Genomic DNA, 24901 nt, shown 5'->3' on the forward strand with positions numbered 1-24901 from the left:
TCAGAGGCTTTCTCTATAAAACCACCATTTATTTTCTATCTTTCTTCACAGCACTCACTACTAAGTGACATTAGTTGATATAATTTTTTGGAAGGGTGGTGTACGTTTCCTCCACTAGAAGTTAAGTTCCATGAAGGCAGGGATTTCATTGCCTTTTCACTGCCTAGAAGAGTGTGTGACAGAGTAGACACTCAAAAAACATTTGCCAAATAAGCAATCTTAATTGAGCCATTCAAAGTAGTTCCTCATCTGTGTTTACTGCTTTCTATGTAATAAAAAGTATTTTTTTCAGTCATAAGAGTAAAGAGAAACAAAGACAAAGAAAGAATATCACCACTACATTCTGCTTCAGAATAAAAAGATATCTAGAACATTAAGGGAGCCTCACTTGTCCATCAACATTACCTGTTTTTATCAAATACTGTCATTTGTGCAACAAATGTCTTTTCCCCATCTTCACGATTTCGTTTTCTTCTAGCTGGAAGTTCTTCATTGACATCTGAATTTGATAAATATTTCTCATGAATCAAATATTCAAGCAAAAATGTCCTAGTTATGACATACTACCCTTAACATATTTATCCCAAATGAGGTACAAATTACACTTAAGTTGCAATATAATATCCAGACTTACTCTCTTCCATTGTATGTTATGATACGTGTGTATGTCCTACTTTTTGACTCATTGACAGTAACCTCACATTTGTACAAATGTTATTTTCTGTTCAGAATGATCTTGCTGGGCAAGGACGGGGGGAAAAATCCTTCTCATTCATGGTTACTTTTCAAGAACTTCAAAGGATACTTCAAGACTCAAAGATTACTTCTTCCAAGGTGCTTCTCCACTGAGCTTCACATATACCTCTATTATGCCACTTATCATTTTGCTGCAAATATGGTTGACCCTTGAATAACACAGATTTGAACTACATTCCGTGCAGTTCAAACCCATTTTATTCAAGAATCAACTATATTTTCAATCTGCAGTTGGGAATCTGAGGATGCAGACATCCAGCTTAAGCTATACACGGATTTTCAACTGCAGGGTTGGGTGGGGTGGGGGGAGTTAGGCCGCCTAACCCCCGCACTGGTTTAAGGGTCAGCTGTATTTATTTGCATTTGTCTATCTCCATACTCCAGGCCGTGAGCTTCAGGAAGGCAAAACTGCAAGTTTTAATCATCTGTTTCCCCAGCACCTACGTGTTGGTTGAATGATTACCTCTAAGGTGGATTCAGAACTGTTGGAATACACATGACAGCCAAGTATAATAAAATATTAATTGCACAATCTCTTGTGTAGAATGTGAGGATATTGGTGTTCACAAATTCTTTTGACTGTTTCGTATGTTTGAAATTTTCCACAATAAAATATTGGGGTGGTGGTGAATTTATTGTTTGCTGAGAGACTAATTTGAAATACCAGTCTTTTCCATTCAGTGTTTATTTTTTTGCTATATGAAATATGTTTCATCATGTAATAATGAGAACTTTACAAATTAAATACCTAGTACAGCACAACAGCCAATAGTCCAAGAGCCTGGGCAATCTACCATAAAATTATCTCATTAGACCATCAGAGATTTGCAAATAAAAGTCATGCTATTAGAACATGTGCAATTTATTTCTAGTTCTGCACCATTTTCTTCCTTGGAATGCCATCCTTAAATAAATTATTACAGTAACCCAAAAAGAAATAGTAAAAAATTATGAATACTTTTAAGATATACTGGTTCAATAATTTTCCTTAACCACCTTACTCTCCAATGACAAAATCTAGTAAAATTATTAAAATAAAAATTACCAATATTTTCATTGGTTTCTCCATTAATCATTCCATTAAACTCTCTTCTTCCTGGACGAGTCACTCTAAATAGCAATGAGTAAGACTTCACCATATGGCTGTTACTAGGTTCAAATTCATTACTGGAAACTGCAAGGGATGGGAAATTTCCAGGTTTTGTTTGATTGAGGTCAGGATTCAAAGGCACCTGCTTTTTACCTGTAGGAACTTGCCTTATTGGACAACTTACATCCTGCAAAAGTAAAGATTAAATTATATTTACATATATGTATATATATGCATACAATTATTAGAATTACAATAAAACTTGTAATAAAAACTATAGGAAACATGGTATAGGCCAAGATTACCAAATGACATGCTAAAATTCTAACCATAATTATGAAAATTGAGGTGAAGCAAAAAGAAAATAAGAACTACATTCCAAATATTAACACAAATGAGGATTTCTCCAATACACTGAAAATGATACAGTATATCCAATATTTAGAGGACGATAACCTAAAAGTTTTAAATTAGAAATATGGAATTAAAATCATGCTTAAAACATTAAACTCATGTAAATTAATCTTTTCTCTTAAATTTCCTATTTTAACAAAATAATAGATGAGACCATTAGAAATGAAAAAAGAGAATTATATCCTCATTGTCAACATTATGAAATAAATTCATATATTTAAATATGTTAACGGAGGCGATATTAATCATCTTATGAGTAATGTTCTACAATTATATAACTAGAATTGTGCTGAAAGAGCATAGTTGAAAAAGTAGATGCATAAGACCTTTCTAACAATATAGTACATATTTCATTGTAGCTTCTTTTAACAATAAGTACATGCTTATGGTGAAAAAATTAATTCTAATCCATAAAAGCGTATAAAATAAGAAATATGTCTCCCCCACCCCTCAGGACTTACACTCCAGAGATGACAAATATTAGTATATCCATCTTTCCAAGAAAATGTTTATGCCTATTATTTTTTGAAACACAAAAAGGGTACTATAGGTATATTCACATATTTTTCCTAAATAAAAATATACATTAAAGAATTTTCACATCACTGCATGTCATACGCGGATGGGGGCGCACAGGGAGTGGTATTTCTTAACTTTAAAGTTTTTAATATATGCCTACTCTGCCATCTCCTGTCACCACAATCCACTCACTCCGTATGAATGCTCTAGCACAGTTTTCAAGCCCTGTATCACCTTACTACGATTTTGGAAGAATATCAGCAATAGGAACTTCATAATACCCAACGACTTGACTTAAGGCTACTAAAAAGTGTATCTGTTGGCTTTGATTGGTTGTCCAGGAAATTTAACCATTACAATACTTGTTTCTATGACAAAATACTTTCATCTTACAATAAAAACTTGAAGCAACATATTAACAAGTTAATGGCTGATAATGCTGGCAACAGAATTTCTTTGCCTGAGAATAGTGTTACAGAAACAATCCTTTTGGAAAAACTCTATTAGCCCTTATTTAAAATTTCAATGGGTACAAGTAGTTAAAAAATTAGCTAAGAAACTGAAATGGGAGGGAGGTAACTGAATTTATGTCTTAAAATGCTAAAAGATAGCTTCTTCCCTTCATTGTCAGATTCTCACAGGATAAATTTTTACACATGTATCTATAGCCAGCCTAGGAAAAACATACAGGTCTGGGAAGTTGGCAAAAGCGGTTATCAGTTTTACAATTCAGGCACAAACATATTTAAAAGCTTTCAAGGTTTAAAAACAAAGTGTATACGCATGAACATATTTAAGTTTTAAAAATTATTCTACTTAATTTACCAATATCATTTTATGTTACCTTTCTTTTTTTGTGGCAAACTTTCACAAGCAGGACTTCCAGAGTAACAGAATTTTGTTCATTTTCTGAATTTTGTGATGGCTTATCTAAATAGAAAAGGGAATACTTAAACTATATTTTTAAAAATATATAAATACAGTATTCATTTTCCTAAGAAGTCTAGAAATTTCAAACAAAAAAGACTTGCTATAATGAAGGCTTCTCAGAAGTTTATTCATTTCCCCCCCCAAAATCAGTTTCAAATGTGCAGCACTCTTAACAAGCCTTTATATATAGTCTTTCAAATAAACCTTTCACAAGACAATTATAATTACCTTCTTATATAGTATAATTTTTCCCTCCTAAATATTTTTATTTATTGATTTTAAAGAGAGAGGGGAAGGGAGAGGGTAGGTAGGAGGGAGGCGGGAAGGCGAGGAAGAGGGAGAGAGGGAGAGAAGCAGAGAGATGGACCTGTTGTTTCACCTATTTATGCACTCATTGGATGTTCCGAGTTGTGCCCTGACCGGGGATCGAACTTGAAACCTTGGCATATAGGGATGATGCTCAACCGGCCAGGGACTGTGATTTTCTTTTCATTCAAATAATGGTTCAATTCTTTTAAGTAAAACTAAAAATACCTTACCGATTACTTTTGCTATAAAGATTTAACAATTATGATAATGAAAGAATGTAATAAACTGCATTTGTCTGTACTTGTGGGGAAAAAAAGTACTTTTTGACAAACAGTTAAAGCTTCTTGGTGGAAAGCACAAATAAAATAGTTCAGGAGAGACAACAAAACACAAAATAAACATTTAAATTTAATTTTTTTTTTCCTTCTCCCAATATCATTACAAAATTATTTAGTTCAAGATATTTACTTTTTGACCCTTTCACCAGAATCTCTCTAAAGCCTAAATGAAATAGCAAAAATTAAGATATTATTTATTACCTAGAGGAATCTCTTGGTTCACAAACATTAAGTCTATTTTAAAATATAGACTATATTCTCTATTATCAATTAACAAATGCTTTTCCATAACTTGTCTTTCAAACCCAAAAGGATTAATAGTTTAAAACTTTATTTATTCATTCATTATCAAGTTTCAGTAATATGTAGAAGTATTATAATAGATGAATCCATAATAATATACAGAAATAAAATAATTTTTGTTCTGAGATTTTGGACTACAATTTTTCTACTTAAAAAGTGTGCATGAAATATGTATCAGTCTCTTGGAAAGTTATAGCCACGATAAAAATACTTTTAATATAGCAAAAATAATCCAATGCCTAAAATGCAGTAACAAAAATACTCTCTGAACATTACTTACTCTGAAAATAGCACCCAAATCATCTTTCTGTATTCATTCTAAGCAGTTTGAAATAATAACTGCTAAACAAAAAGTCTTCACTTAAAAATAAAAGCAAAGCCCTGGCTGGTTTGGCTCAGTGGTTAGAGTGTCAGCCTGTGGACTGAAGGGTCCCAGGTTCGAATCTGACCAAGGACATGTACCTTGGTTGCAGGCTCCATCCCCGGCCCCGTCCGGGTTCGTGTAGGAGGCAACCAATCAATATGTCTCTCTCACATCGATGTTTCTCACTCACTCTCTTGCCCTTCCACTCTCTGAAAAGCAATGGAAAAAATATCCTCAGGTGAGGATTAAAAAACCCCAAAAAACAAAAACAAAAGAAAAAATAAGATTTTAGAGAGATCTTGATGTTAGTTTTCTATCCTGGTTTCTTCAAAAAAAAAAAGACATTACAACCTGTAACTATACTTTGAATAGACAAAGATAGGCAATATATCTGTTTCTTCCCAAATTCCACTAATTTGATTATAATGAGAAATTATTTCTGGAAACAGAAGTGCCAACAGAGTTTACTTTCTCATTTACTTCAGTAACATTAAGAAAAAATAAAAGCTTCAAGTGAATTCAAGCAATTTTTGAACTTTACACATTTTGTCATGCAGACATGAGAACAGTTAAATCAAACTACTTTCCAATTGATTTCAACTAATTAATTCAAGTAAAATTATTTCAACTAAGTTAATATTAACTAACCAAATAATATTAATCAGTAAATATTATTCAATTACTATCCATTACTAATTTCAGTGACAGAGAATTTATGTATGTCTTATTTAAGACTCTGGGAACGAAGGGCTCACAAACTTACAAAATTCAAATGATAAGTTTCTAAAGTATTAGAGTCTATGTACTTTAAAAGTACCACAGTACCAATGATAAATGATTAAAATTAGGACTCTACAAGATTATAAATGACTTAGGAAAAAAAGCCAAAAGTGCTACTCAAGTTGCTCCTATACAAAAAATGGACCAGATCTAAGGCAAAACTAGAAAGAAGTTACACTAGCTGGTAATAGAGATATGACTAGAGTTCATAGTTGTTACGTAAAAAAACCTCATTAGTTATCAAACTGTTCTAATATAACCATTGTTTATTAAACTGTTTTTTGTGTGTGTTTTTACAAAATACCAACTTGACATGTTTCTTCTGAAGTTTTTTTTTATTCCACTGCATGTAATTAAAGGATACACACACAAATTTAAGATGGACAAGAGGCACTTTATCCATTTTAAAATCAACTTTACTCAGCATGCTTTCCTCTCTCTTAATAAAGTAAACATACATATAATTTTCTTAGTATAATATTTAACACTGATATATCCTATTGGTAGCAGTTGTTTCAGTTGTTTTATTACTATATTTTTAAAAAAATATAATGTAATAACATCAACTCAAATTCTTTATGCAGAAAAGATTCTACTCAGAAAACTCTTCACTTATCCCAGGTTCTAAGGTAACTAAAAATTTTATTATTAAGCTTTAAAATTTAAAGTTCAAAAATCATTGGAACTAAAAAATGGCAAAATCTAAGAAATTTAATTTTCCATTATTTTCTACTTACGATCTCTGGAAAGATGATAGCTGAGTTGGGTAAGATATTATGCAGGTGGTTTTTTGGTTTTTTTTTTAAATATATCTTTATTGATTTCAGAGAGAGGAAAGGAGAGGGAGAGGGAGAGAGAGAGAGAGAGAGAGAGATAGAAACATCAATGATGAGAGAGTCATTGATCGGCTAGCCCGCAACCCAGGCATGTGCCCTGACAGGGAATTGAACTCGATCGCCTGGATCCTAGGTCGATGCTCAATCGCTGAGCCACACCCGGCCAGGCATAGGTGTTTTTTGTTTGTTTGTTTTCTAAGAGCAATAGTTATAGCCCTAAAAAGTATGGTTTAGAGTTCTAGCCGGTTTTGCTCACTGGTTAGAGTGCTGGCCCTCAAACTGAAGGGACTAGGATTAGATTCCAGCCAAGGGCACGTACCTCTGTTGTAGGCTCTATCCCCAGCCCCGGTCAGGGCCCGTGCAGAAGGCAACCAATTGATGTCTGTCTCTCACATGGATGTTTCTCTCTTTCTCCCCCCTTCTCTCCCCCGTTTCACTCTCTCAGAAAAGCAATGGAAAAAATATCCTTGGGTGAGGATTAAAAAAAAATTTTTGGTTCAGAGATAAGAGCTGGAATTCCTGTATTTAGATATGAGGCAGATGAAACTAACATTTATGTTCAAGAATGATCAGAGAGCATTGATTCATTTAACAATTTCAAAATACTTAAAAACTTAAATGGATAGCAGAAAAGCAATAAGGAGACCAAACTATGAACAACCTTATGTAGAAGATCTACCTACAATTTTTAAAAGTTTTAAAGGCAGAGTTTCTTAAAATTTGTGCCTTAGACAACCTACTTGAATTATGTTGCTGCTTTATTAAAATGCAGGCTCTTAAGCTCCACCAAAACCCTACAAGATCTGAGTCTTTGTAGGGCCCAGGTACATGGATTTTAAACAGACAAAATATTTTCAGAAGCACTAAACTTTGAGAACCACTACTTTTAAAGAGTTGCAAGTTATACCTTCCACATCCCATTATTCACCACATAAAGCAATAATGAAAATCGTTGGAGAGGTCAACTAACAAGAAATTTAATGCTCAGAATCAGTATCTTTTCCATTAAATATAATTTTATAAATTTACACACACAGTAATTTTTTTCATTCACAGAGGTATTTTGTTGTTAGAATGCCAATATGTTTACTTTTAAGTACATACCATTTTTGTGGAAGAAACCAGTAAAGGTAAGCTGCAGATGAGCTGACAAGCTAAACAAAACAAACAAAACATTTTATCACTTTAATGCTCTATAATAAAAATAGCCTAGGCTTTAAAATATAACATTAAAATCAAAGCTACTTCAGGTAATTTATAAATATTTGATTTTCTTATTCTGAACTCTATTCAAGCCCATGACTCCATGTTTTCCCTGTTAAGTATGACTTCTAAAATAGTGTCTATACATTAAAAAACAAACAAACAAACAAACATCACACACAAAAATGAAAACATCAAAGGAGCAAGGAAGATTAAAAACAGACCACAGAATGAGAGGCAAGATAATTTACTGTACTTTAGTGTTATACCTATAAAATAGGAAAAAGTTTCCCTTCCACCCCTCAAAATTTTTGATAAGGGTTGCTGAATCCATACAAAAGTATCTGAATATTTTAAAGATATGGGAATTCAACCTTCTAACAAATGATGCAGAACCATCACTTTCTACTTCAATCAGGGTGTAATACACAAATACCAATCTGCTATAGTGTGTAATTTACTGTTTCAACAGGTCGTTTTCACCTTTAGTTTTAGAAGCATTAGAAAAGGAAAAAGAAACAAAATTATAATGACCCTGTTTGTTTTGAAAATTATCTACTAACAATGAAAAACTATTAAGATGGGACAGAACAATAGAAACATCAACAGGCTTTTGTAGTACCTTTAAACTGCAAAATAAAGCCCCCTATTTGTTGATCAGAAGCCATTCAGAACTTTCCAGAAAAGTTTCTGTAGTGTGACAGATACCAGACAGGGGGCTATAGAAAATAGTTGGTGGGGAAAGGGAAGTAGTAGTGAAACCTTACTCAAGATATTTACTAGTGTAACGAATGAAAATAAATAGTTAAAATGCAATAAGGATCTATAAAGGTATGTTTTTGTTTGTTAAAAAATGGTGGTGACAATCTAGGCATTCTTATAAGCAGAGCAGTTATACAGGGTGTCCCCCCAAAAATGTATACACACTTTGAATAATTATCAAGGCAGTGTTTATTAAAATACTTTTCATTTTCAAAATGTAATAGAATCTACAGACATTGCGTATACATTTTTTGGGGACACCCTATATAAAGACACTGAGGCAAAATAGTACTTAGGAGCAAGTAATGATCGGAAATGAGGACTTATTATAAAGGGGTTAGCTTTTTAACTTTGCCTGGGACTCCTCTTTTCTTAGAGAAATAAGAGGCAAATGAGATATTTCAATACATGGTGTGAGGATGCCTCTATGTTCTCAGTGAGATAAGCCATAAAACAATGCTAAAAGAACTGTAAGGATAGGGGTCTTGAAGTGCATTTCTAGAACAGTACTAAGAAACGTCTATCATCAGAGGACAAAATGACTATGGAAGAGTAGAAGCAGGGTCCAAAGCAGAGTTAGAAAGCATAAATATGAGGGGAAAACTAAGAATAACAACTTAAATATAACAAAATAAAAATGGTATACAATAGAGTTCGTGAAAACAGGACAATCATGTATATGTCTTTCTTTTTAAATATTTTTTTTATTGATTTCAGAGGAAGGGAAAGGGAGAGAGAGAGATAGAAACATCAATGGTGAGAGAGTCATTGATTGGCTGCCACTGAGTCATGCCCGGCCGAGCTGTATATTACTTTCTGAAATAAGATACATTTTTTCTCTCTCTCTCCCTCCCTCTCCTTCTCTCTCTAAAAAATCAATAAAACCATATTTTTTTAAAAAAAGTATGCACAGCCAGTGTGCTCAGTGGTTGAACACCGACCTATGATCCAGGAAATCACAGTTAGATTCCTGGTCAGGGCACATGCAGAGGTTTCGGGCTCGATCCCCAGTAGGGGGTATGCAAGAGGCAGCCCATCAATGACTCTCTCATCACTGATGTTTCTCTCTCTCTCTCTCTCTCCCTTCCTCTCTCTGAAATCAATAAAGGTACATTAAAAAAAAAAAGTATAATTAGGGCCTGGCCGGTGTGGCTCAGTTGTTTGGAGTGTCGTCCTGTGCACCAAAGGGTTGTGGGTTTGATTCCCAGTCAGGGCACTGACCTAGGTTGCAGGTTCCATCCCCAGTTGGGGCACGTATGGAAGGCAATTAACCAATGTTTCCCTCTCATATTGATGTTTTTCTCTCTATCTCCCCCTTCTCTCACCTGAACATGTCCTCAGGTGAAAATTTATTTTTATTGATTTCAAAGAGGGAGAGAGATAGAAACATCAATGATGAGAGAGAGTCATTGATCGGCTGCCTCCTGCATGCCCCCTGCTGGGGAATGAGCCCGAAATCTGGGCATGTGCCCTGACCAGGAATCAAACCATGATCTCCTGGATCATAGGTCGATGCTCAACTGCTGAGCCCTGCCAGCTGGACCTCAGGTGAGGATTTAAATAAGTAAATAAATAAAAGTACATCGGGAGTGGAGAGGGTTGACTATAAGAGGCATGAGGGAATTTTTAGGGTTCTTTATCTCACCTGTAGTGGTTGTTGCCTGGCTGTACACATTTGTCAAAACTCTAACTATACACCAAAAAGAGTGAATGTGACTGCATATAATTCATACTTCCAAAAAAAAAGTACATCAAAGGGATTGACTGTAAAGAAGCCCAAAGGAATTTTTCAAGGAGATGGAAATGCTCTTTATTTTGATTGTGGTTCCGGTTATGTAAGTGTGTACATCTGTCAAAACTCAAACTATATACTTAAGGTGAATGTATTTTATTGAATGTTAATTCTACCAAAAGTTGATTTTTTAAGTATATCTGCCATTACAAAATCTACATGCCATTTTACTAAAAGATACCTAGCATTTTCCTATAAAATTAATTCTAAAATGTCACCTAACAGAGCAGAATTAGCGAAACTCCAAAACATCACTGACAGAGGAATACTCTATAATTCCTCCATGTTGGAAAATAATAATTAGTCACAACCGACCTATCCTATTCTTAGTTGCTTCAGTTAAACCTACATGCTAAGGCCAGGTTAATTTTCTTAAAAACACCATTTTGTATGTGTCATTCCTTTCTCCAAATTTTCTAATGAGTCCCCAGCCGCCAAATATTTTGTCTTACTGTTGTCTATAATATGGCTCCCATTTCTTTTTATCTCAACTAAAGCCTTATACAGGAAAATAGATTATAATGATAATAGAATAGGAAAATAGATTAGAATGATTAGAGACAGAAAAATCAAGTTTGAATTCTGGTTCCAGTTATTAGCTGTGACCTGATATCTATAAAATGAGAAAATGACCTCTCAGCACTGAGTCTTGCATAAAACCAATCCCCAACCATCCCTGAGCTTAATGATCAGAGCTGAATTTCCTTTATAAGCACTTCTATTTACCATTTTTTGTCACTATTTTTTTCACACATGTTCTCTTTCAACAATCATTTTATTGTATCGGAGTCCCTAGCTGTGTCTTACAGAGAGGCACTTGACGAAATACTTTTCATAAGCATAATGATGTCCTCCTAAAGTCAGTGTAATTACCATTACACTGTAGTACTTATAGTATTATTTACATTTTTTTATAGGAAATGTGGTTCTCACTTCCAATTTTAAAATGCCAGAAACAGCTTGCACTGATCTACTCCAGAAAACATTTTAAGTCAGTGTCACTCAAAATGTGGTCCACAAACTGAGGTCTCAATCGGGAAACTTACCACTCCACAACAAGGTAAGAAATTGAGAATATGACTTTAAAAACTTTTATAGAAATTTAACACTGCCACCACATACAAGCATGTGATCAGTGTATTTACAGAAGTATCAACCTACAAAAGATGGGAAAATAAAAACAAATAGAAAGGTCCTTCACCACAGAGTGTTTGAAACAGTTTTAAATGGTACATTATGAATTAAATGAGATAGCAAGCACATTCAGTCATCATTATAACATTGTTTCTTTGAAAAAAGAAATTCCTAATTTCAATTAACCAACTTTGAAAAAAATAACTGCAATGTAACTGACTCTGCACATTTTCTCCTCCTCCTCTCCTCCTAAAAATAAACACTCTGATACCTACCTACAATGAAATGTAACAAGGCCTATTCAATCCCTTCCACAGGTGGTTTCATCCAAGGAAAAAGGCCAGTTTTCTTCCCCTCCCTGATTTACCCTCTTCCCTCTCTTATGGCTACTATAGTCACATTTTAATTGATTAAGCTGGATCAGAAAAAGGGAAGGAAAAAAAAAAGTATGAATGATTGGTCAGGCATATTTGGTTTTAGGCTGCACAGGATCTAGAAGATCAGTAGTAAGGTATCAGCTAAGAAACTGGTTCATCTGTGTGGTATGTTTCCTATCGTATTTTCTGAGGAAGCAAGCAACAATAGGAAAGTAGATGAGCAATCTGAAATTGAGGTAAGATTCCAAGCACAAACATCTGACAATTCTAAAGCAGTCTGTAGAATGTGGTTAAGTAAATTTAAATTTACAAGGGATGAACATTTTGAAATGAGATTCATATAGGAAACTCAAATTTTAAGAATAGCCACGCCCCACAGAAGGACCTAAGTTTTCATGCTGGAAAGAGACGAGATTAGTGCATCCAGTTGTTTACATTAATTTGACAGTGGCAGGTATATCGTTTCATTTCTAGGGTCAAGATTGTATTACCTCATAACCGGACAAGTTTCATGATAAACAACTTAGCATCTACATTGTTAGATGTTAGTTACCCAACGTTTCTTACACAATTAATGCTATGATGTATAAAGCTGAGAAACTGGTCACTACTCCAAGCCCATTATTTTGGAATGTGGTGTTTCTTTTGAAGTTCAGACACAAGAATGGGAACCCTTTGCAGCAAGAAGATAAAAGCTGAATGGAGGGGATCCATTACATATAAATCAATCACCTTCTAAAAGTATTATAGACAAAATATAAAGGAATTATTGTCAACTTCCATATTATACAAGAAAGAAACATTTTAAAAATTTGTTCTTAAACACTTAGATTTTAAGAATCAGATATGCTCAGTGATGACTGATACACCACCTTAAGAAATATGTAAAAAGAAATTTATGGCCCAAGTTCTGAAAAGGGAACAAAACTCAAGCATGAAAAGATGTTGATTTGAAAACTTCAAAATGTACAGTCAAGACAGCATTGTCGGAAAAAAAAAAAGAAAGAAAAAAGGAGGAAGCCCGGCCGGGCGTGGCTTAGTGGTTGAGCATTGACCTAGGATCCAGGCAATGGGGGTTCGATTCCCCATCAGGGCACATGCCTGGGTTGCGGGCTCGATCCCCAGTCGGGGGCGTGCAGGAGGCAGCCGATCAATGACTCTCTCATCATTGATGTTTCTCTCTCTCTCTCTCTCTCTCTCTCTCTCCCTCTCTCCCCCTCTCCTTTCCTCTCTCTGAAATCAATAAAGATATATTTAAATATATATATTATTAATAATTTAAAAAAAAAGGAGGAAAACATCAGATCTTATTAATAGTGGAAAAGACATACAATCAAATTAAGGAGCAGCCTAAAGTTTTAAAAATACAGCTACATCTCTAAAAGAGAAGGGTAGGGAAGTACAATTAATGAGATATATGTATTTAAAAAAATTTATGGCTTTCTTAGGATAAAGAACAACATCCTTAAATAGCCTACAAGGCTCTGCATTATCTGGCCAAGGCCATCTGCTCTAGCCTCATTTAATGCCTCTCCCTGTCAGCTACTCTGGCCTCAAAGGACATATGTATAATATTCCCTTTATCTGGAATCAGCTATCTGCTCATCCTCTTGCCCCATTTTACTCCTATATTATCTTTCAAATCTCAGTTCATTTTTTCAGAAAAGCCCTACCTGACCATCACTATTCCCAAAGCCAACATCTCAAACAAGGACTCATTTATACAATCATAGTTTCCCCATACTTTTCTTCCCCAGCTCTTCTTTTATAATTATATTTATTATACAATTATGTCTTTTCCCCCTAAATGTCAATGGTCTTCATAAAGGCTGAGTCTTCATATGTTTTGTTCACCATTATATCGCCCAGGATTTAGTATAGTCTCTGGCATATAGTACACTAAGTAAATGGGAATCCCAGGAAAAAATAGATCTGGACCTTGTAATAGTACAAAAAGATGCTTAGAAAAGGAAGATTTCTAATTCTAAAGCTTTAGGTTGTAATAACAACAAAAAGTGATGAAAGGCATTTACCTTATTAACCTACTAAAAACAAAGGCTGGAAAATACCCCTAGTAAAAGTTGTAGTTCAGGTATCTTCTCAGGGAACTTCTCTAGCTACTAACAGTGAACCAGGAATGAAAGATGATTAAGGGGAAGAGAGAGGAGACATTCTGCTGCTCATTTGGCCCCAGGAAATACTTTTGGAAGTAACTCCAATTTGGAAATCTTTTCATGCTGACCTTTCAGCTAGTGGAGATGCGCTTATAAGTCAGGAGTTATGACTAGTAATTCCAAAATTGGTAGGATTAATAACACAAGAGATCCCTGGGGATCCTGTTATGACAGAAAACTACAGAAATACCAGAGATTTATTCCAATAAGCCATAGAGCTTGGTCAAAACCCAAAATAAATAAAAAACCGACAATAAACTGAAGTGCCAGAAACAAGAGCTAGAGATTACAGGATATAAGGCATTCTAAAAAGGAAATAAAGATATTTTAAATATAATCACACCAAAAAAGCAAGAGGAAACATCAGTAAAAACGTGGGAGACTAGAGGTGAGACCACTATAAATTTCTAAAATTTGCTCATTGCTATGGAGTTTTTAGAAGTTATTTTTCAAGAAAAGAAATAATCTTCATGGATGGTAGGCTTATTGAGTTATAAGGTTACAGATAACAATTCTGGTCTATTGTCATAATTGAGCAACACCTTAAAGTAAAAACCATGAAATGTTCATGTTTTTCTTTTTTCTATCAGCCCCTTCCCCTAATAAGCTTCTGCAATTATCTGTAACTAGTAAGGCAACTGTATATCTAGAGTAGAAATAGAAACTACATAAAAAATCCTAGAACACCAACTTCATTTTGCAGACAATGCTGGGATTTTGGTTTGGCTTATAAGTCACTACAAATGTTATAAATAGGTCAGGCATTTGATTATTCTAACGTTTGGGCTGTAGTACTATGGCATTTTTGTGTATCTTGATAGTCCTCTGGAACTCTGGAGCTTTTTTGTGTATCCTGATATTCCCCTTAGGAGCATGAAATACATTGGGTCTGGGAGTGGAACTATTACAACTTTGGTAGTGCTGAAAGAACATGTGTCACAGTAGAGAACTCCCAGACTATAGCTGTTGAACGAATCCAGGATCCAATTAAACTGAACAAGATTTCTACATCTAAAATGGTACAAAATAAAAATACAGATGGAAGCGATACTTTTTTGTATATGATTTAAGATTTTAACTTCTAGTAATTAATGTCATGGAACAAAGATTTATTTTGTTCTTTTGTAAGAGAATTTGGACAATGATTTTACAAGCAAAGTTTTATAGTGCTGGCCATTACATATTGGTGTCTAGGAAACTTCTTACAATTCTATGTGATAAGTTTAATAAACAATAGGATTATGCCTAATTTGAGATGAGAAATACACTGAAGTCATTTAATAATACTATTAAGGCCTTAGAGGTAAACTTAAAATGAAGGAATTCCCCAATTCATTTTAGTGACTCTAGGAGCACCAATGAGACATCCATAATGATCGTGGGTGGGTGGGTGGGTTGGGGGTGGTGGTGATGGTTGAAACACCTAGCACACTGACTCAATATTTCCTTGCCCCAAAGTGCCTTGCAGGGCATTAAGCATGGTCGGCTCCAACACAGAGTTAGCTTTTAAAAAATAAAGTATCTTGGGGGTTGAAATGTCCAACTCACTGGTTCCAGCTGGATCTTAAAAGACTGAAAAAGTTGTTTTTCAAACTCACAAGCAGGACTTCTATGCAAAACTCTTGATGTTTCTATGAGTTGGTTAACAACACCCACTATAGTACTGGTCTAGCTACTGAATCCATTGGGTCAAAAAGAACAAAATTATTGAGAGTGATTATTCAAACAGAATTGACCAGTATGTTCTATCTCCCTCAAACACACCCTCTAAGGCTGGGGGGGGGGGGGGGGGCGCGGCAGATGACACATCCAGCCCATCCAGCCCACAAAATCACTTGGTCTGGCCCTGCCAAGGCCTCACCAAAGAGAAGCAGTTCCAGCCATCATGTTAGGGATGAGTTAATTACATGTTTGACCAAATACAGCAGGCTAATTTTTAAGTTGGTAATTTTGTATGGCCCACAAATGATGTTACAAATATCCAGATGGCCCTTGACAGAAAAAGGTTCCCTATCCCTGCTCTAAGGCAAGCTCTGTAATATGTCACAAAGAGATAGTAGTAGGGTTTAGCAGTGATGAAAGTAGAATCTTGATAGGGAAGATGAAGAAAAAGGTTAAATGTTCTTGGTTCATTCTTCCTTCGCACATGAACCCTGAAAAGACCTGAAGGGCAAACTATTAAGGTGTTCAGCAGAAAAGCAGAGAGGGGAGAATACAGCTTACACTTTAAGTGTAAAAGGCCCTTAGGATCCCAAGAGCTTTGTCCAGGGTAAGTGACCAGACAAGAATCTGGAATAAAAATTCAAGCAAAGAATAGAGTGTGCATGCACTGGGAATCTTCTCAGTCCTGTATTGTAAGGTACTCCCTTGGGCAAGGATAGGTTAAGTAAAAATCTGTGATCTCAGCTTCTAGAACAGATTATCAAAGCTTATTTACAAGTCAGGATTGCCTAGATATAAAAAGAGAAACTACACTTCGGTCCTACAAAATTGCAGGATATAAAATAAAAAATGTGATTTTACAGTTCAAGTAACAAAATAACCTAATTCAAAAGCCTTTAAATATAAACATTTGCAAAAATGACATCTTACACCAGTCACTAAAATGAGAAACCACATATGAAGCATCAGTAAATCAGTATATAGCCTATATAAATTGGTAAGATATGATTTAAAACTTCAAAAGAACAAGAAAAATCCACTGTGGCAATTTTTCAACTCCATTTTTAAAAAAATCTAGTATTTTTAATTTTGCATTCTCCCTAAAAGCAGTCAATGAATAAGTAGCACCTAAGTTCCTGTTTCTCTTTAGTATTCAACTGTCTTTAGTTTACATATCAAAGAATAAATAGAATACTGTCTAGGAATGGAAGCATACTGTCTAGCCCAGGCAGATATTAGGCTAGTTAGGGCATTCAGGGAATTAGTTCTGGGTATCACATTTGAAAACATACAATAAAGATTCTGCCCAAATTGTCAAACTTATGAAACTATCATGGGATAAACATATTTCAAATAGAAAATAAAGCTAGGAATATTTTGCCTGAATGATGTAAATAAGTGGGGAAAGACAAAATGGAAAAAAAGAGAGCCTCTCTCAGATTTGAAGATGATTACCTAGAAGAGATATGATGTGAGGCATCTGGCACAGAACCTAACATATAGTAAGTACACCATAAATATGAGTCTCCATCCCTCCTCAGATGAGGTAGTAAGATTAACACCAATGGCAGAAGTTACAGAAACTTGGATTCAAAATTTAAGAGATAATTGACAATGAAAACAGCTGCCTTAGAAAACAGTGAGTTCTCAGCATTGGAGGTATTCGAGATGAGGCTTAAGGATTCTCTGCCAGGGATGGTATAGAGGAAGTAATTCCTGGTTTGTGTAAAGAGTTTGGACTTCTAAGGTTCATTCTAACTCCTTATAATATTGAGGTGATCACTAGGGAAATGGTCACTATTATTTTTCTCTTTCCTAAAGTATATCACTTAATGTACACTGATAGGTCATCTTACCTATGAGATTCTTGCTCTCCTTTCATTTTCTCTACTTTTGATAACATATCATCAACTTTAAATGTTTTCCTGGAAGAAACAGATAAACAAAATAATCACTTCTCAACTGGGAAAAACAAACAGATTATACTTTATTGTCACCATAAAAGGCAAGTTGGAAATCTGATTTTTATTTTTAATGAGAAATTATGATTAGCCATAACAATGAATACTACTGAGACAGTGTATGTTATAATACAGCAGACAAGCCTTCAAGTCCCATCTCAAATGCTAATTTTTCCATGAAACCTTTTGTAATTATTCCCATACCAGAATGATTTCTCCTTACCTATGGCACCTGGGTTTATATTTATTTTAACATTTAGTTTCCTAAATGCGAAACTTGCATAAATAATTTATTTCTCCTGCTATATTATAAGCTCCTGATGGGCAAAGATTGCTTTTTCATGGAAAGTCACATAATGCTTGGCATAGTGCTTTAGGTATTCAAGTGTATGTTGGACTGAGCCAAACAAATGCAAATTATGTATATTTTGAAACATTCATCCTTTTATTAAATAACCTGACAAATATGTGCTAGCACTATCACATAAAAATGAATTCTATAAAAAAAATAAAGTTAACAACATCCTCAAAGATTAACAATGGCTAAAGTTAAACAATATGTCATATTAAAGAGATGGTTGTCATCATCACAAAAAAATTTTAAAGTTTATGGGGCATACCCATCAAAGCTTAAACATTATTAGCTTTTAACTTGACAAGCTTAAGAGAAAAGAGTAATTTTTCCACAAAATAGAAATTTAAATTAAGAATAACGCCCCTCGGCCAATTTAAGAATGAATGGATTCTAAAACAAGCCTCATGTCAGTTAAGTTGGTCTATTATAAATGTTCTAGAAATAAAGGCTAAAAATCTAGATCCACATATAACATATTAATTGGAAACAAATATTTCTATTTATACTCATAATCTCTCTTCAAATTTAGGTCTTGAAAAGTTTAATGTATTCCCCATTAGTTAGTTTGTAAAGCTTGAATTCAGATACTAGAAACTACTAATATGCTCATTCCTCAAAACCAGCTATTGCACAAAACTGCTATAATAAAAATTATCAGTAGAGAAATGTTAATGTAAATGTGTTGCAGTAAAATACTGATAGGAAGAGCAGAATCAATACAATCTATATTTCAGGTGAATAAATAGCCTCCATTAACAAAATATCTTTAAAACAAAAAAAGCTTAAAAACAAAAAAACCTTCTCTTTTTACCTTTAGAGTTACTGAAAATTTCAATAATAAAGTTTCATCCAATAGAGAATACTAAGGAGTACTTTATGAAGGAGGGCAATACATTTTCAATCTCCACAGATAAGAGAGGAAAAGAAGAAAAATGTAAGATTCCTCTAGGCTAGTCACAAAGACTTTTCAGTATAAACACTGAAATGTACTACTGAGGAGGGTTGTAAAACTACTAAAAACTTTTAAGAATGTTTATCTTTATGTAATGATTAAGAAGAAGTCCTGTCTGTTGAAAGAAAAGACTAACTCACAAGGTTCATCTCTTCCAAAATTATGGAGTTCTGCAAAGGAGTACTGAATAGCAACAACCATTTGAAATAGGTAAGATCATAAAGACAACCCCCACCCTACCTCCTTAGGGGAAAAAACACATAAGCAATTATATAAAAGCAGCTCCACCCCCCAACACCAAGCATTTGTTCTTTAAAAAGGTACCACTATTTAGCTCAGATTTAACAGGGCAAACAGTTATCAAAGTCATCAAAAACAGTATTTTTAAATTCAAGAAATTTCAGGAAATGTTCTTGGGAGGATTAAAAAAAGCTAACATAAAACTGTAAAATGAATTCAATAAAAGGTGACCTTCTCCTCACCAGTATTTCCATTTTGTCAGTGTAGTATTAGCCTATAGAGTTTGAATACATTCATGAAGTGAAAAGTACAAGGCTAGTTCCAAAAGCATTTTCAGCAAAAGGGTAATACTAAAAGTAGTTTTATAAAAGGAGTTCCAAACACAGTTTAAACAAAAACCACAATTACTGAGCTAAATACCACCCTCAAAGCCACCAACTACTTTGAACAGGACAGCATTCATAGTCTTAATGTCTTATATAGGCCAGGGATATAACAAAAGAATTAAGTGATTCCTAATGTATTTTTTCCCCTAATGCATTTTTTGTATGGAAATAATTAAGTGAAATTTATGTTCCTGGCTGTCAAATTGCTTCAAAACTTCCCCAAAAGTTAATTTTTCTACCTACAGGGCAATAAATTAAGGGCAACCTTTTAAAACTGCCTCCATCCATTAGCAGATAACAGAAACATATCCCAAAATGAGACAATAAAATAGTCAAATAAACAAACATGACAGAAAAATTGTGAACTTAAGCTTTAAGTAGGTACATTGTTTTTATCCACTTATGGATTAATTCGAATTTATTTTGAAAAAACTTAATCACTTTTTAAAAAAGTAGTCGATCGATGATTCTCTCTCATCATTGATGTTTCTCTTTCCCTCTACCTTACTCTCTCTGAAATCAATAAAAACATGTAAAAATTTTTTAAAATCACTGTTAAATATAAATCAGGCAGCATCCTAGATGATAACTTAGCCAACCTGCCACAGTAAAAACACTACAGGAAAGTTAACCACTACTTAATCCAGCCTACTGTCTGTTTTACACAGCCCACAATCTAAGAATGGTTTTTACAGATAAACATTTGCAATTGATTTGATGACAGAGAACACTAACTCTAAACCCCAATTAAGCTAAACGTTATCTCCCACCACCACAAAAATAAAAGAATCCCACACCGCTCACTAGGTAGGCCTATATTTGAAAACACTGTACTCAATTAAAAATATTTTTAATTTCATTGATAAAAATATCTGTAGATACTTGTTTTCTCTCTGTTTGTGTAAGTACTGCATTCTACCTAATAACCTCAATTCTGTCTCCTAGACCACAAAGCCTAAAGTATTTACTATCTGGGTCCTTTACAGAAAAAGTCTGATGAACTCTGGCATAGATCAAATAATGGAGTCCACAGCTAAAGAGCTGACAAATTTAATTCTGTTGCCTTATTTAGGTGCTTAGTAAGACTCACCTATTAAATGCAATGCCCCCACCCCCTCTCTATTCAGACAAATTGCCAGAAGACAAATAGTTTTAACACTTCAATCCTTCAAATCCACCTAGATATATCTACAAAGCTAAAGTATGTCTTGCTATAGAAAACATGATGCTTACTTAGTAACCAGTAGGAGTCTCCAAAGGAGACTTCGAAGGAGTTTAGTTTAAAAGTCTGAGATAGCTTAACTGTTTTACCAAGTCAAGACAATACCAAATGCTTAGTAAAAAAGTTATTTCCTTTAAATATAAAGTTGTTCACTTGATATGCTCAATAACCCTGCATGTAGGACAAGCAACTAGCATTCAATTATATATGATTAAGATTAAATATTACAAAGCAAATATAAGCTCTGACACTTCTAGTCTCCACTTTAAGACTAAATGATTAAGACTTCTTGTTTTTTAAGGACATTCATCCCATTGACTTCAAAAGTATTTCCTGGCCCTGGCTGGGTAGCTCAGCTGATTAGAGAATCCTCCCAACAGCATCAAGGTTACAAATTTAATCCCCAGTCAGGGCACATACAGGAATCAATCAATGAATGCATAACTAAGTAGAACAACAAATCAATGTTTTTCGATCTCTCTCTCCCTTCCTCTCTCTCTAATCAATGAAAAATAAATAAAAAATATTTCTACTGTAGTAAGACCACCACCAAAGATATGAATCCTTCTGAACCTATCATCATAGAAGCAAATTCTTAGAACATATAAGAAGTATTCAAAAATTAACTGTTAAGTTTATGTAGCAAAAAGATAGTTACCCTGAGCCCTCTGGTAAATACTGAAATCCTCAACTTCTATCAAACTTGAAAACAACTAGTAGCACAGAGTGAAAACATAAGTCAGTAAAATAATTTCATTTACTTCACTACTAAATCATTTCTATTAGGAAAAAACTGGTAATAAACTGGAATTTACAAAAATGATACTATTAAAATGACAACTTTGCAAACAATTCAACCTGCTACTCTTTCACCTAAGTTTTCATATTTAATCTTTAATTAGAAATAGCACTTTAAAACAAAACTTTTACATGGTTTGGTTAACTTGAAATAAGACTCATAAAATGTACCTTTTGATGTTTGTTCGGGAGTTTCGATGAGACATGTAAGTAAGTGTTCTGTGCAAAAATATTGGCTATAAAAAAAGTTTTAAAAATATTAAAATTAAATAGGTGAAATTCTAAGAATAAAATAATATTGATGAATTTTGTTGATGGCTTACCGCTATAAGATTTCGAGTTCGAAGAAATCTATAGATCTGCGTTGGTTCTAGGTAACAGAAAACAAAACCCAAACATTATCTAAATTTACTTATTACTCAAGCTGTCAAGAAAATACCAACCCAGTCCATGTTATAACTAATATAAACTAATCACCTGTTATGAAAATCATGTACTATTCACATCAAGAAAATTACTATGCACAATAAAATCAAAAGACAGTAGGTCTATGGCATACATTCACAAAATTCATCTACATTTGAAATTTAAGATACTCCACAATCTTGTTTTTAAGCCTTGCATTTCTAATATAGTACTACCTTTTAAATTAATCTGTATGCAGAACTGAAGAGTAGTAGTTATGTTAATTTAATTTAGCTAATTTAAACTATTTATAACCCATCTTCTTCCAAAAAGTAGCTGAAATGAGGTAGCTGGATTCAGCAAAAGAACTACTTATTGATGCCAAACAAAAATGAAATTTCCAATTTTTGAACAGTCTTTTAAAAAATTTATAGTCAGCCAAACTGTTTCCTACATGTCTTAATACAGATATAATGAAAATCAGTATAATTGAAAGAAATCTGAAAAACATACTGTAAATTTTTCAATGAATACTTCTAGTTACAGTTCATTTTTATCTATTTTGCTATATTTTTATCTATTTTGATAATGTAAGTATTATTTCAACATGTAAGTACTACCTCAACACATATTTTTAAAGGAACAGATTCCCAAAGGCTTTTTAATGCTGTTTAGTTAAAATATTTTATATACAATACCATCATATCAGTTTCATTAGTATCATGTTTCTTTAATTAAAGCAGTATCAAAATGAACTAAATATGATTATATTAAATATATCAAAGCATTTAAGCTTCTCTGAAACTAAGGTCAATATTAGAGAAGAATCAAGTTGTTTTGTGGCTAAATCTAATTCTTAATGACAGTTCACTTCCATGATAGACTCAAACAGAAAACAAAATAGCTAACACTTTCTTGGAGGATCTGTCTTCTCATAACATTTAGAAACAATTTTTAAAATATCCACTTAACCTTGTTTAGTAAACTACAAGGTGAGATATTTTAGAAGGGGTACAAACGTGTATGTTTATTGTCATTACTGCACTTCAGTTCTCCACCATATTTCCAATTTAAATCCTCTCCAGTTTTTGAAAATACATTAAGCGAAAGTAAAAATAATGTGAATTTCTCTTAAGCTTCATTATTCGTTTCAATAAAAACTGAAATTCTTTGTATTAAATTCCAATTAGAATTTCATGAAGCACTAATGAGAGAATGAAAGAAGGGTATTACACAATGTAATACGTCTTTCCAAGTACAGCTGATACCATGCCCTTAACATATGCCACGGAAAAATTGTAAATAAAGACATTCAGCGGTAGAGCCGAGTTTAAGTTTCTGTAAGACATTTAGTATTAAAGATCATCCAAGTTATAACATTCACACAAAAGCAAAAAGGAAACCAATCAGGATATAATATTCATTAAAGAACAGTTGAAGTTATTTACAGTCATGTTTTAAAAAATAAATTCTATTGTTTGTTTCAGACACCTTGTCCCCCTCTTTCCATATTAAGTGGCAGTTTTGCCCCCGAAACAGACCTTAAAACGGAAATTGACATAAGGAAATGTTCCGGAATTAAGACAAGTGCAACGGGCAGATTTCCGAGATGGTCTCAAGGTAAGTGAAATGCTTCAACACTACCTGTCTCAGCTTGTGCATCCATGAAATGGGTGGACAGATTTGAAAGGTTTAAAGCATCAAAAGGTGCCATGTTAATGTGCAGCCCCAAGTTAGTGCGAAGGCATTTCAGACCAATGACAATTTTCTCCATTTTACCGAATTCTTCTCTTCATAGGCTTAATTTGCTCCTCAAAACCTCCCATCGAAACCCTTGTACTTGTAGAGTACGAAAGGAATGAAAAAAAAAGCAAGAACCAGTCTTGGGATCTGACCGCAGATCCGAGACCGTACAGATCTACAGCCCAACTGTAACCTCATCTGAAAGAAGCCAGCTCTTAACGTGAGGCCCCACTGCCTAACCTCTTGTGTAAATCTTGGCGGAGTCAAGACCCTCACCTGGACTTTATATTCCACTTTCCCCAAAGACCCTAGACTTCGGGCCCCCTTGAGCCGTAAAATCCCTGAAGGGGGAACAGCTCCCTCAATTTCTCCCTCCACTCCCAAATCAAGTCGACTCCCGGCAAGGAAGGGGGGCCCAGCCTGAGTGTCCCGACCCCCGAATGCCGGAAGAGTGGGTATTCCTGCCCTCAAAGCCTCAAACGCACTCACTCTCAAAGGCCTGGAGGAAAAGCTCGTGGTCAGCCTGGACGTGCTCCATTTTCGGCTTCTTCACCGGTAACACCGCAGCCCCCGCCGCTGCCGCCGCCGCCACCGCCGCGGAGGAGGAGGAGGCCGAGTAACTGCCGCCGCCACCACAGCCCCCGCCGCCGGATTTGCCGCCCGACGCCGTCGCCGCCGCCACCGCCGCCGAACCCCCGAAGCCGCCTCCCCCGGACCCCGCGCTGGGCCCCGAGCCGCCCCCTCCCCCACCGCCGTGCTTCTGAGGCGCCATCGCGGTTCCTGCCTCCTCCCCCGCCAGCTACCCGCCGGGCGGCCCCGGAGAGTAAGCGCCTGCTATACCAACCGCTCGTCCCAGCAGGCTCCGGCGGACCGAGGGGGGAAGGAGGAGAGAGGGGAGGAGAGGGGAAGGGAAGGGAGGAGGAGAGGAGGGAAGGAGGGAGGAAAAAAAAGTGTCTCCTCCTGAGAGCCCCGCTCCACTCCGGAGGCCGCTCACCCTAGCCTGGCTTGGCTCCGCCCACTTCCCCCGCCCGGCGTTCTGATTGGCCGGCGGGAGCGCGCGCCGCCCGGCCGCTCAGCCGGTTGGCCCGCGGATTCC

The 24901-nt window shown here is 35.1% G+C and overlaps 1 protein-coding gene across 3 annotated transcripts in view; it reads right to left on the reverse strand.

Moving 5' to 3' along the window:
• The window catches only part of SUZ12 (SUZ12 polycomb repressive complex 2 subunit), a 40625-nt gene extending 15949 nt beyond the window's left edge, over nt 1-24676 (reverse strand). For 2 of the 3 annotated variants that reach the window (XM_081162185.1, XM_081162187.1), the window contains exons 1-8: nt 24295-24676; nt 21981-22027; nt 21829-21893; nt 17600-17668; nt 7744-7793; nt 3624-3709; nt 1802-2033; nt 406-499 (exon numbers count right to left, since the gene is read on the reverse strand). In XM_081162185.1, the coding sequence (XP_081018311.1) occupies nt 406-499; nt 1802-2033; nt 3624-3709; nt 7744-7793; nt 17600-17668; nt 21829-21893; nt 21981-22027; nt 24295-24577 (926 nt within the window). In that variant the 5' untranslated portion in view covers nt 24578-24676. The remainder of the gene's footprint in view (nt 1-405; nt 500-1801; nt 2034-3623; nt 3710-7743; nt 7794-17599; nt 17669-21828; nt 21894-21980; nt 22028-24294) is intronic. The other variant, XM_081162186.1, reaches the window with a different exon arrangement.
• Nucleotides 24677-24901: the final 225 nt, after the last annotated feature.

Source organism: Miniopterus schreibersii, assembly GCF_964146895.1.
Source record: "Miniopterus schreibersii genome assembly, chromosome: 16".
Classification (NCBI taxonomy): domain Eukaryota; kingdom Metazoa; phylum Chordata; class Mammalia; order Chiroptera; family Miniopteridae; genus Miniopterus; species Miniopterus schreibersii.